At 27.5% G+C, this 17,930-nt stretch overlaps 2 protein-coding genes across 2 annotated transcripts in view; one reads left to right on the top strand and one right to left on the bottom strand.

The window, feature by feature from the left end:
* LOC119676603 (dedicator of cytokinesis protein 3-like) overlaps nucleotides 1-422 on the bottom strand; it is a 6,265-nt gene extending 5,843 nt beyond the window's left edge. The window contains exon 1 of the mRNA XM_038087848.1: nucleotides 374-422. Coding sequence (XP_037943776.1) covers nucleotides 374-422 — 49 coding nt within the window. The remainder of the gene's footprint in view (nucleotides 1-373) is intronic.
* Nucleotides 423-16,932: 16,510 nt separating this feature from the next.
* LOC119676602 overlaps nucleotides 16,933-17,930 on the top strand; it is a 1,599-nt gene continuing 601 nt past the window's right edge. The window contains exons 1-2 of the mRNA XM_038087847.1: nucleotides 16,933-17,015; nucleotides 17,642-17,926. Of these exons, the coding sequence (XP_037943775.1) occupies nucleotides 16,984-17,015; nucleotides 17,642-17,926 (317 nt within the window). The 5' untranslated portion in view covers nucleotides 16,933-16,983. The remainder of the gene's footprint in view (nucleotides 17,016-17,641; nucleotides 17,927-17,930) is intronic.

Genomic DNA, 17,930 nt, shown 5'->3' with positions numbered 1-17,930 from the left:
TAATAAAACTTTTTTTGTGTTTAAATAAAAGAACGTAAATTATAAAATGACAATATAAAAGGATTAATTTTGTACAAATTGTCGTAAACTAAATTTTCTCAAAAAAATCCTTACATCGGAAAAAATATTTTTTTCTGCTATTATTTTTTCACATCTCAAATAATTTTATATCTGAAATCTAACTTTATTTTTCTATTTTTTTCTTAAAATCATTTCCGTTTTTAAACCTATCTTTTAAGTTGATGTTATTATATTTCTTTCTTTCCACAATAAACAGAATATTGTGTTGAACTTCATTGAATTTTTGTACGAGTAATCAAGGGTAAAAATGACCGATTTAGTGCTTCATTTTCCACACCATATCATTCTTTACGTATTTCACAAACGGAAGTGTCACAATAGGTTACATGACTTGCGGCCATTTTTAATACTTATATAAGCATTTCACATGGCTTAGCACATCACTGATATTTCTTATATTATTTTTTTATTGTTTGTAATATACAACTGAAATAAATTCCTTTCAAGGATATAATCATGACAATTGGGTGGAAATACTTAAATGTATATCGCTATGAAAAAATAATAATAAGAAAATATTAAAGAGAAATAATATTTCTGAAATCTTACAGTTTTCTAAAAATAGATAAGGATGAAATCTTATAAGTTCTTTATTGTAGCAACAACACAAAAATGTTAATAATGTAAAGATATAATAAATTTTTAGTAAAAAATAATTTTGAAACAAGATATTTTTTAAAGTCCAAACATGTGGCAATATTTTTTATCATAAAAACCCTTATACCTAACAATTTTTCCTTTTTTCTATTTAGAAAAGGGTTGTGCTTAGCGCGGCTTCAAAGCAGCAAGCATCCTTTAACTAAGAATTTCATAATAATATATAAAGAAACTATTTTGTAAGAAGATAAAAATATTTTTATATGACATTGCAAGGTCATTCAAAGCACAAACAACATAATCCTATATTTTTATTTATAAAAATAATTTTCAAATATTTTTATATTTGCTTTAAGCTGAAAATTTCCGTTTCCTTTAAGGCCAAATAAAACAAAAACAACAAAAACAAAAGCAAGAACTTATAATTTATATTTTATTTAATAATTTTTTTTTTTATTTATTTTTTATTTTTCATTACCTATTTAAATTTCTGTTGAACCATAAAATTATTTTAACGCTGTTTATTCTGCAATTTTAAAAGGAAAATGGTAAGCACATTTAAGCGGAAATAATTTTCATTGATTTTTTCTTTTAGTTTTTTTTTTCATTTTCCTTTCTTTTTTTGTTTTTATTGTGTTTCGTTATGAAATGCTCTTTTGCTTATTTGTACCACTTGAAATCGGCCTAAAGAGGATTCATAATTGCACTCCAGTGCTGCCAAAGCACCAACATTTAAGCTCTACTTTTTTCTATTTTGCACAAGTGCACTTCTCCGTGCTGTTGCTATACTCATAGAGGTTTCTGTAGATCACAAAAAATTCTTTACTTAATAATTATTTAGTTTGATGAGTAGATCTACTTAAGGTTTTGCTAAAGCAACCAATTAAAGACCTAAAAACAACAAATACCGTCAAAATTGTAGACATACTACTATATACAAAAGACCAGTACATGCAAAATTATAATAATAGCAAGTAAAGTCGACTAAATAGCTTTTATTTCAATGACATCATTATGTGGTACTCTTAAATATAAGCACTTCATTGGTTAAGCTTATAATAAACGTATTTATACATGAGCGATATGTTGTATATATGTACCTAAAATTATTTTGACTTACTTAAGTATGTATATTTGAATACGTATTTCCTTAAGTAATTCTCTATGCAAATATAATTTAAGCTTAAACACCACAGTTAGTAGTAGAATTCATTTGTATTCATTAATTCACATTTTGTGTTTTATTCTTTATGCTTTCATTCCTATATTCGTGTTTTTTATTTTTTACTGTCTCACAGCCTAAAAATATGCTTCTATTTTTATCATAATCAAGATAACGTACTTTATTAATTTTCTTTACGAGTATTTATGCTAATAATAGATATTTTCTTTATATTTTGAGTTTCAGTTTCGGCTTTCAAAATTAACATTTAATATCTTAGTGCTTCCTCTTCATTAGTTTTGTTTTAAGAAATATATTGGTTTGTTTATTTCATTAAAATTTCATTAAAATTTCATTCATTATCTTATTTTTGTTTATTTTGTTCTGTTTATGTACTTAAAAAGTTGGTGTAAGTTGAAAAGTGAAATTTGAAAGTATTTTCAAGACTTCTCTTCGTAAAGCGGCGAGCACTGAAAGTGATTAAGGGTTAGAAATATTTTGTAAATAAGTATGCCACTGGTTGATGGTTAAACATTGATTAAATATTGCATTACTTTCGCTTAAATTAATATTCATTTGTTGAATTTTTAATTGTTTTTGAAAATTTTGGGTGATTATGTGCACTATTAAATTAGACAATTACTATTGTTACTATTATTATCATTTTTATTAATTAATTAAAACTTTAGTTAACTACGAAGGTTATTTAATTGCAACTTTTATATGCTATTGATGCTGAAACCCTTTTGTCAACTTTGTTATGTAATGCCGTTTTTGTGGTTTAATTATTTCTGTAGCTTATAACATATTTTTCAATATAAATACATATATAAAAAAAAAAGATTTTATATTAATCAGCTAATATTCAATTGCTGTTAGGTTAGATAACATTTAAAGGGCGTGTGCTAATATATATGTTAGTACTTTCTTTAAGATCCATTTATTGCCTATTGTGTTATTGCCTATTGTGAGTTACACCAACAGTTGTAATCTCCTAGTATTGCCATTGTTAAACCATTTGTCAGTATTTTCTTCAAGAGCCGTCTGTTGCTCATTGTGTCATCTAAGTCAACACCAAAAGCTAACTGGGAAAGGTGAGTTACAGCAAATGTTGTTATCTTTTGGCATTGTTACTGTTAAACCATTTAGTCTACCACATAAAACTGAATATTTTTAACGAGTTCTTACCTTTTGTCAGTATAATGAAGAAACTGTTTCGAAGACATTAAAGTTGCTTCTTCTTTAGTCTCGGAAAAAGACATAGAAAATGATTTAGGGACCTATCTTATCTTTATCATGACAACTCTTTATTGGCAACAAAATCCTCTTACTGTCAAAATCTGATCTGATTTATATGAATTTCAGCACCTCTTTTGGATAACTCGTTTGCTATGGCGTTTCCTGTATATTTAAAATCATAGAGAGAGATTTTGTGACTATATATTTGTCTTAGAGTACAAATGTAATTATATTATAAATTTTCAACAAAAATACTTCTCCTATAGGATTAAAAATGTTTATGAGAAAATTTTTACAAAAATTCTTAGTTTGTAAGATATTTTAATTATTTATTTTTCTCAAATTATTATTCTGCTGAAAGAATAAATTTCAATTAATTTAATCCAATTCATTTTCACAGTATAAGGTTTGCAATTTAATGAAGTTGACACTTAAGGCTTTACAGAAGTTCAGTATATCAAAAAGAGACAATGCAAAAACTATGCATAAAGAAATAGTGAAAATTTGCAATAATAACAATGTTGTTTTGTGAAGATTAGAAGTATGATTATATATACAAAATTCTTATAAATGATTAATCAGCATCATCAATTTCGGTACCTTCTATTGGAGCATAGGGTCTAATAACATACTAATAAGTGATAAGTATGTTATAAAAAACTATATATTGCATATGAATTATTGAAAATTAAAATAGTTATTTTTTAATTAATATTACTTATTCTTTATAATTATATAATAATATACTTATTAATTACAATAAGTCTAAAATTATTATAAAGAGACTAAGTCCACAAGACGAGAGAAGTCGCTACGTGCGCGACATTCCAGGTAACCGTCAGGCTAAAAAGCTGCTTTATTCCTATAGTTATGGTAAGGTATCTTTCTTCAGCAGAACAGAGTTGAGGTTGCTGGTGGGATATATAACGGGTCACCATGGCATGCCTTATCACCTTAACAAAGTGGTTCTGTCCGAAAAGATAGATTGTCGACTCTGCTCAAAAGCAAACGAGACTTCCAGTCATATGAAACCAGTCATATGTATGAAATCCAGCCTTGATTTGGGCCAGGAGAAGGTCACTGGGTCGAGAACTATTCTTCTCTTCTGACATTAGGAGTTTCTCAACGATCGAAATGTTTCTGTTCGATTAGGGTTTGTTGCAGCACAAAATAACAATCATGGTCGCAGTGCTCCGCTCCGTTGGGAGCTGGTATTATTTCTATTCCTAAGTCCACAAAGTAATGAGAGGATGTCATAATATATTTTGGAAATATCTTAATATAATATAGTTATGTAATGTAATACAATTATTTTATTGAAAGATTTTTTTTTTAATATTGGAAATATCTATACGTAAAAAGGGCAAAAACATTTATAATAAAATTTGTAACAAAATTGAAAAAGTAACTCAGAATTTGTAAAATTACGGAAAATGACTGCTGTCAAGCTGTGCCGAACAATTTCATTAGCCATTCATAATATCTAAAATCGACATGCAGACAGACAGACGGACAGATATTTTTAGAATGGCAGTAGATACTTTAATCAAACAAGAGCCATTGTAAAAATGCTTTGGAATTGGCTTTCATTCCGAGCTCACAGTTTGGAGCAGCTGTTAACTGCATTTTAACGATTTAGAAGGCTTACGGCTCGGGGCTTATGCGATGTGCGATGTGCGGGTAATTTTACTTTTGTCATTTGATTGTGTTGTGGAAGTCCAATTAAATCATGCCAAAAATAAAGCAGACTTCATTCAAAAGCCAAACTCCAAATAAAAGGAACGTTTATCATAAAACCGATTCGTGCGTCAATACTCAAATTACGAGAGAAAAGGTGGATTTAAATTGAATTTAGGACAAGCCAAGCAGCGGCGCGGCGCTTAAACTTGCACTGTAACAAATAGAAAACCGAAGCACAAATACATAACAGTTATTGTGCCAGCATGTGCACAATAACAGTCCACACACTCACACATAAACCCATACAAATGAGCACATGTGCATTGACACGCGTTGAACGTAAATGAACTTGTCACATGCGATTTCCCGCCATTTTATAAAGCTCTATGTTGTTTTTGTTGCAGTGTGCGTCATGCATCCTCGTATTGCTCGTATTGCTCGTGATAGGCAATACAAGCATTGTATGCTTGTATGTGTGCAACACCCATGAGCTGTGCTTGCATACAAACAGACTAATAAATTTGAGAGTAGTTTAACGCATAGTGCTGGGCTAGAATGGAAACTTAAACTGTGCATATCCACAGTGCGTTTAAGTGTGCGGCTTTGTAGTTGTGGGAATTGTGTAAATAGCAAGGAGCATAGTTTGGTTCCGCACCAGAATAGCGTTTATACGAGACAACTAAATGCAAGGATTCCTTTTAATTGCAAAATTGTTCAAACTTAAAATGCGAAAAATTTAATATTCATACAAGACATACTTTCTTTTGTATGTATTTTGTGGGTTACGTACGGATTTAGATACATGCAGAATTTAATAAAATATATCTATATATCTGGAAAGTGTCAAAAAGTTACGTTCATTAATTATACGAAACCTCAAAGTGAGTTATCTGTCAAACCGAGTATTTCCCTAATGTAACCGTTGTCATGATTGTCAGTAGCAATATCATTAAATCTATAATATATTTATAAGATAATATGTATCGCAATGAAAGTAATGCATACTTACTCGTATCTTTGTGTATGAAAAGTGTGTGTATATTATGTAGGAACATTTGTATGAGATACAACATAAATAATTCATTGTGAAAAGATACAAAATGTATTGAATTATTTATTTAAAAAATGTATTAATTTCATTATATACACTTAGGGGAGTATATAGCTTATAAATAAATAAATAAATGAAAAATTTGTTATGGAACATCTGTTAAAGCATAATTTTCTTTATTTTTCTTTTAGTCTTTCATTTGAATTTTTCAATTTCTTCATAAATTTAAAGTATTCATACTCTTTGGTTATATAGGAAAGAAACTTAAAAATATTTGATCCCAGATTTCTTCTGAAGTTTTTTTTTACATTTGTTTTAATAATTGTAGAAAAAGTACAATAAAAAGGTTAATAAAGTTAAATTTGGTATCAGTTTCGGTTTTCATTAAAATAAACAAAAAGTGCGAATAATTAAATATTTCAAAATATTTAAAAGAAAATTTATTTATTAAAAATTATTATACAATATTCTTTATTTATGAAACTTCATTTTTAAAGTCAATTATGACGAAAGAAACTTTTTTTAAATAAAAACTGTTATAACATTTACCTTTTAAATGAAGGGAATTGTATTTCGTTAAGATTTTCCGAATATCTCAGATGGTAATCACAGAAAGCGGCCTGAGAATGAGAAAGAATATGTTTGGAAGATCAATACTCTGACAGATGGAGCCGATGTTCTGTCACTACAGGCAGACCTAACTTGATGAGGTGATAACATAGATTAAATTTAATCGGTAGGTAACTTAACAGCAACGGATTTCATCCGATTGGAGATGGGTACAGGAAGACCCAACTTAATGAGGTGATAGCACAGATTAAATTTAGTTGGTAGGTAACTTAATGGTTATGGTAAGGTATCTCACTTTAGCAGAACGGAGTTGAGATTGCTGGTGGGATATATAACGGGTCACCATGGACTGCGTTATCACCTTAATAAAATAGGTCTGTCCGAAGAGATGGAGTGATTCTGCTGAGAAGCATACGAAACTTTCAGTCACATTCTCTGTGATTGCTCAGCCTTCATCTGGGCCAGGAGGAGGTCACTGGAAGGAGAGCTGCTCTCCCCTTCTGACATTAGGAGGTCCTCAGCGAACGACATTCTGGCCTTCATCGGGAAGGCGGAATATCTTCTGTTCGGTTAGGGTCTGTTCATCGCAAGATTAATGTGGTCACAGTGCACTGCTTCGGTGGGAGCTAGTTCATTACTATCCTAACTTAATAGCAACCTCCACTCTATCCACTCGGAGAACAGTCGATGTAAATAATATTTCACAAATTTTTAAAAAATATTTTATTTTAAAAATATTTTATACAAAATATTATATTGAAATTAAGATAAATCAAGACAACTGACTACTACAAAAGTGTTTTAAAGTTCAAGAATCTTGAAAGAAAATAAATATTTGACTGGTTTCGAGTATTGCCGAATATTCGTCAAAAAAGGCATTTTCGGAAATATTTCTTATATTTAATTATTTAAAAAAATTTTGTTCACTTTATCAATCAGGAAAAGTTTGAAAGCCAGTCAGGTAGATAATGTGAATAGGGATCGAATAGTTCTCAATTAGCTACAAAATCTTTTGGAGTACATATTCCACGTAATTTTGGGAAGAGGGTTGGGCATTTTTTAAATATTAAAAAGTTCTGACGAGTGCAAGTTTTGGTTTGAGTTCTAAGTCAGAAATGCTTGTCAATATCTTAATGGGACTGAACACAACACAATTAAAGTTCTAATGTCCCTTTTATTACCAAACTGCAGGAGTTTAATAGTGTCCCGCGAGAACTAATATTATTTTCAAAATCTTTATTCAAAAGTGTATTTAAAAGTTTTAAGTGTCATATTAATACATTGTTTTAATTAACATTTAAATTTTTTTTTCTTCTCTGAAGAATTGAAATTCTTGCATTGACCGTCGTCGGAATGTTGTGCACGACTCCTACTGTGTACTATACGAACTAAAACGCCCCCTCTTCTCCTTTGGGATTACTCATCTTCGATCACGTATTCGTTGTCTATATATTCGGTATATTCATTTATTGAAATATAATATATTTAAATTTTTAATAGCTCCGTTTTAGTTGCTTGCAATATATACTATTTTTTATATATAATCATATAATTCTTCATAACATATAATCGTAAGAAGTTTTTTTTTTTGTATAATTCAATGCTTTTTTTGTAGTTCAAATAAGTGTTATCATAAGGCTATAATATATACATATGCATATGTTTCAAAGCTTTGATTATAAAATTTAAACAATAATTTTAAAAATATATTTATAAATATTGTATCTTCCAAATAAATACATTTACATTTTTCGTAGTAAATATTCGAATTTGATTTTTATATAGTATATTAGTATTTTCATTTTATTTAAAATAAATATTTATTTGTGTATTTACTTCGAGTAAATATTATATGGATATTTATATTTTTTATATTTTTGATTGATATCTGTCAATAAAAATTTTTTTCCTAAACAAAAATGTTTAAAATTGTTTATATTTTTTGTTAAACTTTTTCAATCAATTTTAAATTTTTAATTTCTCTCTCTACTAAAATTAAAATTACTCTAAAATGTTGTCTGGAAAAAAAAATTAGCCGTAAATAATTGATTACAAAAAATTGTTATTGAAAATTAATGTAAATTTAAAATTTATTGAAAATTTAACAAAATTTTATTTTTCCCATTTTTTTTCTTGGACTTTGTGAAAGCGCACAAAATTTTAATTTGGCAGTTGAGAAATTCAATTTTGGCAAAGAAAAGTTACAAAGGAGAGAACCCTGACCCGCTTCGTGGCTGAGATATTGCCAATTGCTGTGTGAATATTTCTCAGCTCGCAGCATTTTTCTGAAGAAAAAATTTCTATTTTGTGTTAAAAATTTTATTAAACTGTAATTTAATTTTTTTTTATTTCATACATATTTGATATACACAAAAATAATTGTGCGAGAAAGTTTCATTGTCGATAATTTTATTACATTAAACATTTATTATTTTTTTTTAAATAATAAAAAATTTACTTTTTATTGTGAATTTTTTATTGATTATTGTTGTTGGATTTAAGACATGATTTAGTGATTAATGAGACTAACTAGTGAAGCGTAACACTTTTAGTTTCGCAAAAAATGACAGTATTCATTAGAACAACCTAACTCTTACAATTATATTTTAATACTTTAGTAATATATCTGTGGTTTATGTTAATAATGATATTTCTTTAACAAGTGAATAGAAGTTTGTTTCACATATAACCCCTTACTATATAATCTCTGTCCAAAACATATCTGCTGTAATAACCCAATATACTACTCGCTATTATGATTAGGCAAGGGAGTCTGTGAATATTTTACCATTCACATTGTGGTAGGCAAGGGAGTCTGCGAATATTTTACCATTCACAAGTATCATCTTATAAGTAAAATCTATATTATGTTGTAGGTAAATTTGAAATTTACTACAAAAATTTACAAAATTTTACTCCTGTACTTCCCAAGCAGACATTATTATCTAAAACATTGATATAAGAAGATTTTAGTGTGTGCCTTGATTTTCTATTTCTCTTAAAAAGGTTACAACCGATTTGGACGCTCCGGAGTACCAAAAAAAGTTTAGGATTCTACTACTATGCCAGTCGATTAATATAGTAATTAGGTCTTCTAAAAGTGTACATAATATACACTTGTATATAGTCTATATATAAAACTTAACAATCTTAGTCTTACAGATCGGTGATAAATATACTCAGGTCAAAAGATAAGCAAGAGCTGTGAACTTTTATTAGTTTATAAGTGTCTATATTTTTGTCGGAATTGCTGTGATATTATTTCACGTTCCACTTCAGCTGTTTTTATATTTATTTTGAATGAGCGAAATTTTCCAGAGGTGGATATATAGTTGGTGTTCTGTATAGATTTAAATTCCATAAAAATATCATAGCCTTATTAATTCTGAATATTACATTTTCCTGTAATTTGCATTTGTGTTTTTTTACAGTTTTCATATTTTGAAAGTATAAAATAACTAAAATATTTTTTAAATATTTATTTATTTAGTTTGTTGCTGAGCTGAACTCTACTATTGCCACAGTTGTTTATTGACTTAATTTTACTCCAATTTAAATAATTGCATGAATTATTCATTTCAGTGCAAATAATTAAAAAAGTAAAAATTATTGATTAATTTTATTTTCATAATAAATCTCTTCAATAGTGAGGTTGTTAACCAAAATAAACATAAATATAAAAACTTATTAATAAAATTTTATAATTAATTATAATATTAAATTAATATCATTAAATTAGTATTAGTATCACTTAATGTCACTGCTATATTCCACTTATATATAAGTGTATTAATTTAGATGACGTATTAATCATATTACCTGGATACTCAAAGCAAGAAGTAGCACGTTACAGCTTAATGGGAACAGATATGATGTAGATAGATCTAAGCTCTGTAGTACGTGTAATTTAGTTGAGATTGAAAATATTGTACACTTTCTTGGCCATTCTCCTATTCTACAAGAGTTTTGATTAGCTTAAATTAGTAAAGCTATTTTATCTTATGAAAACATTATAAGTATTTTAAATGACTAGAAGGTAGAATGGGTGAAAGTAGCAAATACATAAAAAATTGTGTGTAACATGCCGATCCTATTTAATATAAGAATATCATAATTAATGGAAGGTAATATATATTTTATAGCTTATTAATTATTTATACCGTGTATTTATTAGCTTACTATCATATACTATCATTTTAAATTAAAAATTAAAATCATATACTAAATTAAAATTAAATGCTTAAATTAAAAATTTGTTTTGGGGCTTGTTAATATATTAAAACTAATTATTCATTATAATATAAGTCGACGGTTGCCACTGTGTCACAGTCGCTATTTTACTTATATTTATTTATATATTAATTATATTATTTTAGCACAAAAGATCAATCATGGTCGCAGTGCACTGCTCAAGTGGGAGCTAGTACCCCGTTCATGCTTATCTTATTTTATATATTAATTTAAGATTCACCTGAAGGTACTGTAAAAATGAGTTTTAAAATGAATATATATATATTACATATACAAATTATTTATTCATACATTTTCTTTTTGAAATGCAATAATATGAAATAAAATTTCATACATTTTTCTTTCATATGCAGAATATTTACTGTAACTCTGCTTTATGATAAATTGCCAAATGAGCATAAAAATTTCAAGCAAATTATCCTTAATTTTTGACAGTTTTTCCTGCTGAATTTTTTTTCTTTTTTGCATTCAAATCATCGTATTCATGTATAATGTGGATACATTTGTATCTACAAGTAAGCATATAATTTTCATAAATTTGGTTTGTTTGTTTTTTTTTGGGCATCTGTCAACATTATTTTAACTTTGATTTTATATTCTTTTTTACAAAATATTTTGGATTTATGCCAGCAAATGTATCGTGCAATGAGTACAACTTATTTGGACAGTTTTTCTGGCATATTTAGTACAAATTTCTAATATTTCTTTTTTTTGTTTGGTACCAAATTTTATAAATGTGTTGTGTTTTATATTATTACATATAATACCAGCGTTTTTTTCAAGATATTTTTTTCATATGACATATATTCTGTTCGAATAAAACTTTTGCATATAAAGCATAAGTAACTTTTATGAAGCACAACTGCACAATTACACAAAGTACAAGTTTTTCAAGAGTTCTTTAGTTCAGTTCAGTTCAGTTTGGTTCATATTTATTATTTATATACAACTGTTATACATATTTAATATCCACGTTGTAGTAACGTCCATTGTGCTAGTTTTTTTCTCCTTAAGTCAATTACTCCACATTATTGGTTGTTCATATGAGCAACGCTTTCCATACACTTCTGTGTGATTTTCATGTATTTTTATGATTAACGTTGTCGTTTAAAATAATGGCACTGATATAAATTGCTGAATAATTTATCTAACATATTATTTCAGTAGAATGTAGAGCATGTACTAATAATCGCTGTTCAGTAACTTTAAATTTCATAATTTCTACCACACACAACAATTTTCGTAACCCAGATTTCATTTCGAGCTATGTTAGACCAGCTGAACACCATTGCACAACTTCAGTACCTCAAACCTATTATTGATTTATATTGTCATGTGTGTGCAGCCAACCATTATTTAATATCTTACGTCCTTTTCACCAACAGTTTTCCACATAATTTTTTTGTGCTACTGCTCTTCTACTACTTAAGTTACGTCCTATGCTGTCCTATGCTTTCCACGATTGATAGGAGCTTTTAATCGTCACAGAAGGACTATTTTTCATATATGGAAACAATCAGATATTTGGTGCAGTTTATTAATTCCTTTGTATTTGCTTAATTTTTCATTTTGAATTTTCATAAATTCAATACTGAATTTATGTTCGTTTGTATTAGAAAGTTTTTAATCCATTTTAAAATGAAAGAAGAAAAAGTATATTGAAAATTTTCTATTATTGCTCTACAGAGATATTTGATTTAATATTTGTAACGTTACGTTTACTTTTCATCAAAGCTAAAGGAAAGTATTCCATTGTATTTCGTAAGAACAATTACTGCAGGCAATGAAAAATATTTTGATAAATTTTGTTCTCATATTTGTTTGTTGAGCTCTTACAGATGCAGCAGCAGCTGCAGTAGTAACAATGCCAGATATGAAATATTCTCCTAGTGGCTGAACATCAAATCATTCACGTAAATCCTAGAGAAATATCCGCAACTAAATCTTCACAACGGCTTTAAAAGGAATAAACAATGTAAAATTGCAACTAACTTGCAAATTCACGTAAGACGAAATCATGCAAATCCACTACGAATATAACTGAGATACTTTCAACATAAAGTAACAAAATTTCCCTGCTGTTTTCTTACTTAACTCCTAAATGTGTCAGTAAATAGTGCAGCATACTTTACGGCACTTCAGCTTGTAATGTGAAAATAAAGCGAATACAAAAGCTTAAAAAATGATACAAAAATAAAATTTTATGTTCTTATAATATATGCTTATATATATATATATATAAATACATGTGTACATAAGTAGTTGGAGTTGTTGTGTGTATTATGTGGCCATATATTTTGCATAACAGCAGATCGTTAGCATCTGCTTTTCTTGCCATTATTGCGCTACCGTTACAAAATGCAGCAAAATGCATTTTCTTTCTTGTACTTCCTTAATATTTTACATGCAACAAGATTCTGCTTTTAACGCCTAAAGTATATGAGAATTATGCACTTCTTTTTATAGTAAAAAATTTAAAGACGATTAAGAAATTTATGGTTATGCAATTCGTGCAACTTTTGTATCTTGTACCTAAGTTTGAGATACTTTTTTTTGAAGTTTCTTTACTTATGGAATTTAAGGAGAATGAATAATTTTTTATTTTACTTGGTTTAGGATATATACAAAAATTTGTATTTAATTTTTGCTCGAACTATATATGAGCACAAACTAATATTATACAGTTTATATAATAGATCAAAGACGTATTGCCTAAGAATATGTAGAAACATATGTTCATCTCTTACTTATGTATTTTAGTGATATCCTAACATTGTAGCACTAATAATGTTTGCAATGTATACATTTAAGCTAAGTTGAGCACTTACTGTATGAATAAGTGGAGTGAAGTCAAGCTCACTTCGTTAATTGTATTTTATTAAAATGTAAATAGATTACAAATGAGTCCGTTTAATTTGTGTTGAGAATTTTTCCAAAATTAAACTTAATTACTGTAGTAAATATTTTATTTGTTTTCTTGTAGTTTTCTATGGAGTCATTATATGACGAAAGAGAGTAGTGAATTTATGTATTTATAACTCAATTGAAGGTATTTAATTGAATTTTATACAGCAACTTTTCTGATATATAGAGTTAGTTCCAGTTACTCTAATAGTAAGTATGACACTAATGCTTCAACTCATACAATTTTCTCTTTAACTTGGGAATATCACTGTTTTTCATCAATACCTTTGAGTGTTCTGCAATTGCTGTGCAAGAAATTTTGGCAAAAAATAGCTCAAAGCTATTGTTGTGCAAGAGATTTTGGCAAAAAATAATTTAAAGAATATAGAGCTGATTCCGTTAGCTATAGAGCTGATTCCGTGTAACTTTTTTCTTTTTATAAAACCTAAATCACAACTCCAAGAAATGTGTTTTGAGTTTACTGAGGGCATAAAAAAATGACTGGAGTTAAACACTTTACCTCAATCAGTCTATGAAAAATGTATTGAGCAATGAGTCGAGCGTTGAAATAGATATATTACTTAGATAGGACTTACTTTGAAGGCAACCAATTAGATAGATGATTTCTTTGCCTTTTATTTAATAACGTATATTATCTTTAACATAACATAAAATATGTATAACATGTTCCCATTTAAATATAACAATTCATAAAACTATACTATGCAATAATTTTGTTTTTTATGTTATATTAAAACTACTTATTTAAGATCTTTATTCAAAGGTTGCAATCTTCGTGTAAGAGTTCTGCGAATATTGATTTGATATTAAAAATATGAAGATGTAAATTAACTGAAAAAACATATTGGTTGCATTTTAATGGAAACTTTTAACATGACTGGAAATAGTGTTGGAAAACCGCACTTCCATTCGAATTGGTTATTAAAAAACCAATACATTTATATTTTGAGTTATGGTGAAAACAATATTGAATTAGATAATAATTCAATAATGGTATCTACATTAAATCAGGTATAATAGATCTAATCTATAACTATAATTTTTAGTTTGTATGCTATGGGTTTTTTTTTTAGCATAAGAAATATAAATAAATTACTGTAGAGTATTGGCGCTGCTATCAAATAAGAGTCTATTTATCTTGTTTTTTATTTTCACATATAAAGATAAAAACAAATTACTCTTGATGTACATTTTTCTAAACATAATTCTGCAATATACTTTATTTTAATTTTAATTTGTGATTTTTAAAGTCTTATAGTAGAGATTTTCATGCAGAAACACTGTGAATATATTTTATAATGAAGAAGTAAAGATGTTAATTAGTGTGAAAAAAGGTAAAATTTATTTTAATATTGCCTTATATTTAATTTCTATTTCTTATTTTTTAATTAAGCATATTCGTAATTGAGCATAAAATTTAAAAATGCAAATTATTCATGAAATGTGTATATATCAAACATATTTAATACTATTATTTTTTAATTTCATGAATAATTAAAATACATATTTAGGCATTTTACTTCATAATTAATAGGTAATTTAATTTTAATTGCAATAAATTGCCAATGGTATTAGCAAGTTTAATTGGGCAAATAATTTTATTTTCTTGTGCCTGAAATCGATTCCAAATGACTAAATTAATTTTACTAAAGTTGCTATAATTTTCAATGAATTCACAACAACAAAAAACTAATATTATTAAAGATATTATTAAAATGTTCATATACATTTTTTCAAAACTATCATTTTTATAAAATAATTATCTCTTAATATAATTCTGTTTAATATGATTACATATCAATAAAGGTACTTTCCCATTTACCTTCTCTTGTTTATAATTTAAATACAATTTAATTAAATTTTCTTATTTATTATTTTATTTTTTATAATTAAAGTTCATTTAAAATATGAGCCTTTTACATGTTGGGTTATAATGAAATGCTTTCCGTAAAATTTAATTTTTGTGCTTTTGTTTCAGAATAATTTAAATAATAATATTATATAAAATTGATTCAAATTTTAAAATTCAACTGGACATTTAAAAAAAATAAGAGAACCAATGATTTAAATATTTTTAAATTTATTTTGTATTAAATTCCCTACAATAGGCATTGCAGGAAAATATTAATTTTGTTTTTTGTATTTGTTTTAAAGTATAAATCTGTTATATTGTTAATACTAAAGACATAGTAGTATTACAATATTCTGTGAAATGTGGTATGCATTTTAACTACAAGTATTATGTGACTGTTAGGAAATAAGACTTTCATTGTAACCTATATATGGGTCGATTATATAGGAATAAGGTCATTATATAGATCTTATATATATATATATATTTATATATAATTATATATATACATAACGGTTAGGAAATAAGTCCAGCACATTCATTGGACTTTCATAATAACCTATATATGGGTCGATTATATAGAAAGAAGGTCATTATATAGACCTTTTATATATATGTGCATATATTATAGATATTATTATATATTTATCTGTATATCTATTTATCTATATCAATATAAGTTCTACAAAATAGATTTTATTCCTATATAATCGACCCATATATATTATATAGGACCCTATTCGATATAATGAAAATAAAATAATGTACGGGACATGTTTTCCGGCAGTCACATGAAACGAATATATAAGATGGACGGAAGCCTCACTTCACATTTCACAGAATGTTTTAAAACTATCTGTCTTTAATATTAAGATCAATAAAGGTACTCTATTATTTACCTTCTCTTGTTTATAATTTATAGTCTTGTTTATAATTTAAATAATATAAATAATATTTTGAAACATGTGTCAAGTTATATTATATTATGTATATTATATATGTATTATATATTTATCATACATATATTATGTATATATTGTGTGTAATAATATATATGTAGATATAGTATTGAAAGACGTTATTAGGTTTGTAAACTCTCTTAACTTATCGAAATTGATTTAGGAGACTCTCTCTAGGGATGGCACAATAGATCTTATAAGTTGCAATGACCATTAGCGTCTTTAAATAAAAATAATAATTTTATAATATGGTTGTTAGTTATAGAAGATCACAAAAGAATATTAGTATATGCTTCATAATTTGTTTTTAAAATCAGTTCTAGTTCTACAAGAAATTATTTTAATTATTTGTTTAATTTGTTTAAAGCTCATTATGTAAAAATGCAAATTTTCTGGTCACTATCCTCAGAGCCAAGTAAAACTCATTAAAGACATAATTTGTAAAATAAATTTAAATTTTTCTAGCAACGACATATCAAATAAAAAACTAAAAATATCAAAATGTAGTGAAAACCTAATGAAACTAAAATTAAAATTAAAAATTTAAAAATAAAAATTTTTATTTATGAAATCGCACAATTTTCGCTTGTAAAATAAATAAAAAAATACCAAAAACATGTTCGGCTGCATTTATCAGTTATGGGACTGGTAAGTATTGGCAAAAGCATATTGAATTACTGCAACTGACATATTTCGGGTAAATCTACAGATTTACAGCTTTGAAGCAGGTTTTACAAAATTTAATTAAACGTAATTAAAATTTCAACATCCGCACCTGTAAGAGCGGATACATGAAGCACAGTGAATTGCAGGCTTAACAAAGTCGTTACTTAACTGGCATTCCAACAAGTAACATTTGGTCGCACTCGCTATTTTGTGCCACCAGCACATAGTGTTGTTGTAAACTACACTATAGGCCATTTGTCTATTTGATGCGTTCCAGCAGAAGCCACATGTGAGCTTAATCAATTAAGGGCAATTAAGCTTGCACCACACAACAATTCATTTGGAACGTTGACAGCGTGCCTGACGCACTTGCAATTTAGCAATGACCGATAAAAAGCAAGGAAGCTTATGTGACCAGTTGAAGTACAAAATTCCTTGCATTATTTATGAGACAGAAGGCTTACTTTTGGTTAACGAAATATTTTTTGACAAACTTTAACTTCCTTAATATTTTTGACGATTTTAAAATAATAATAAATTTTTTTTACTGATTTAATTTAGTTGTACAGTTGATACAATTTATTTATTAAACCCATTTTTTTTTGCAGGTTGGAAGCACCCCCGTTATTTACAGGGGCAACAATGGACGCCAAAAAATTGCAACAATTGCAGCAGGCAAATGCACAAAAGAAAATACCGCTTGCATATCAAACAAATATTGCCGATTACCGTACGGCAACACATTCGCCAGTCTTCCAACAACAGCATCATTCACAAGGTGGTTATCATATGAGTGGCACGGGCTATCAGCAAAGTCCTACAGCTACTTCATCGAGCGGTGGACCATTGACGCCAATCGATATGCAGCCGCAACCAAATAAATTGCTAATGAAGCAC

This window comes from Teleopsis dalmanni, chromosome 2, assembly GCF_002237135.1.
Source record: "Teleopsis dalmanni isolate 2A chromosome 2, ASM223713v2, whole genome shotgun sequence".
NCBI classification, from domain to species: Eukaryota; Metazoa; Arthropoda; class Insecta; order Diptera; family Diopsidae; genus Teleopsis; species Teleopsis dalmanni.
This window is presented reverse-complemented; position numbering and strand designations above follow the sequence as displayed.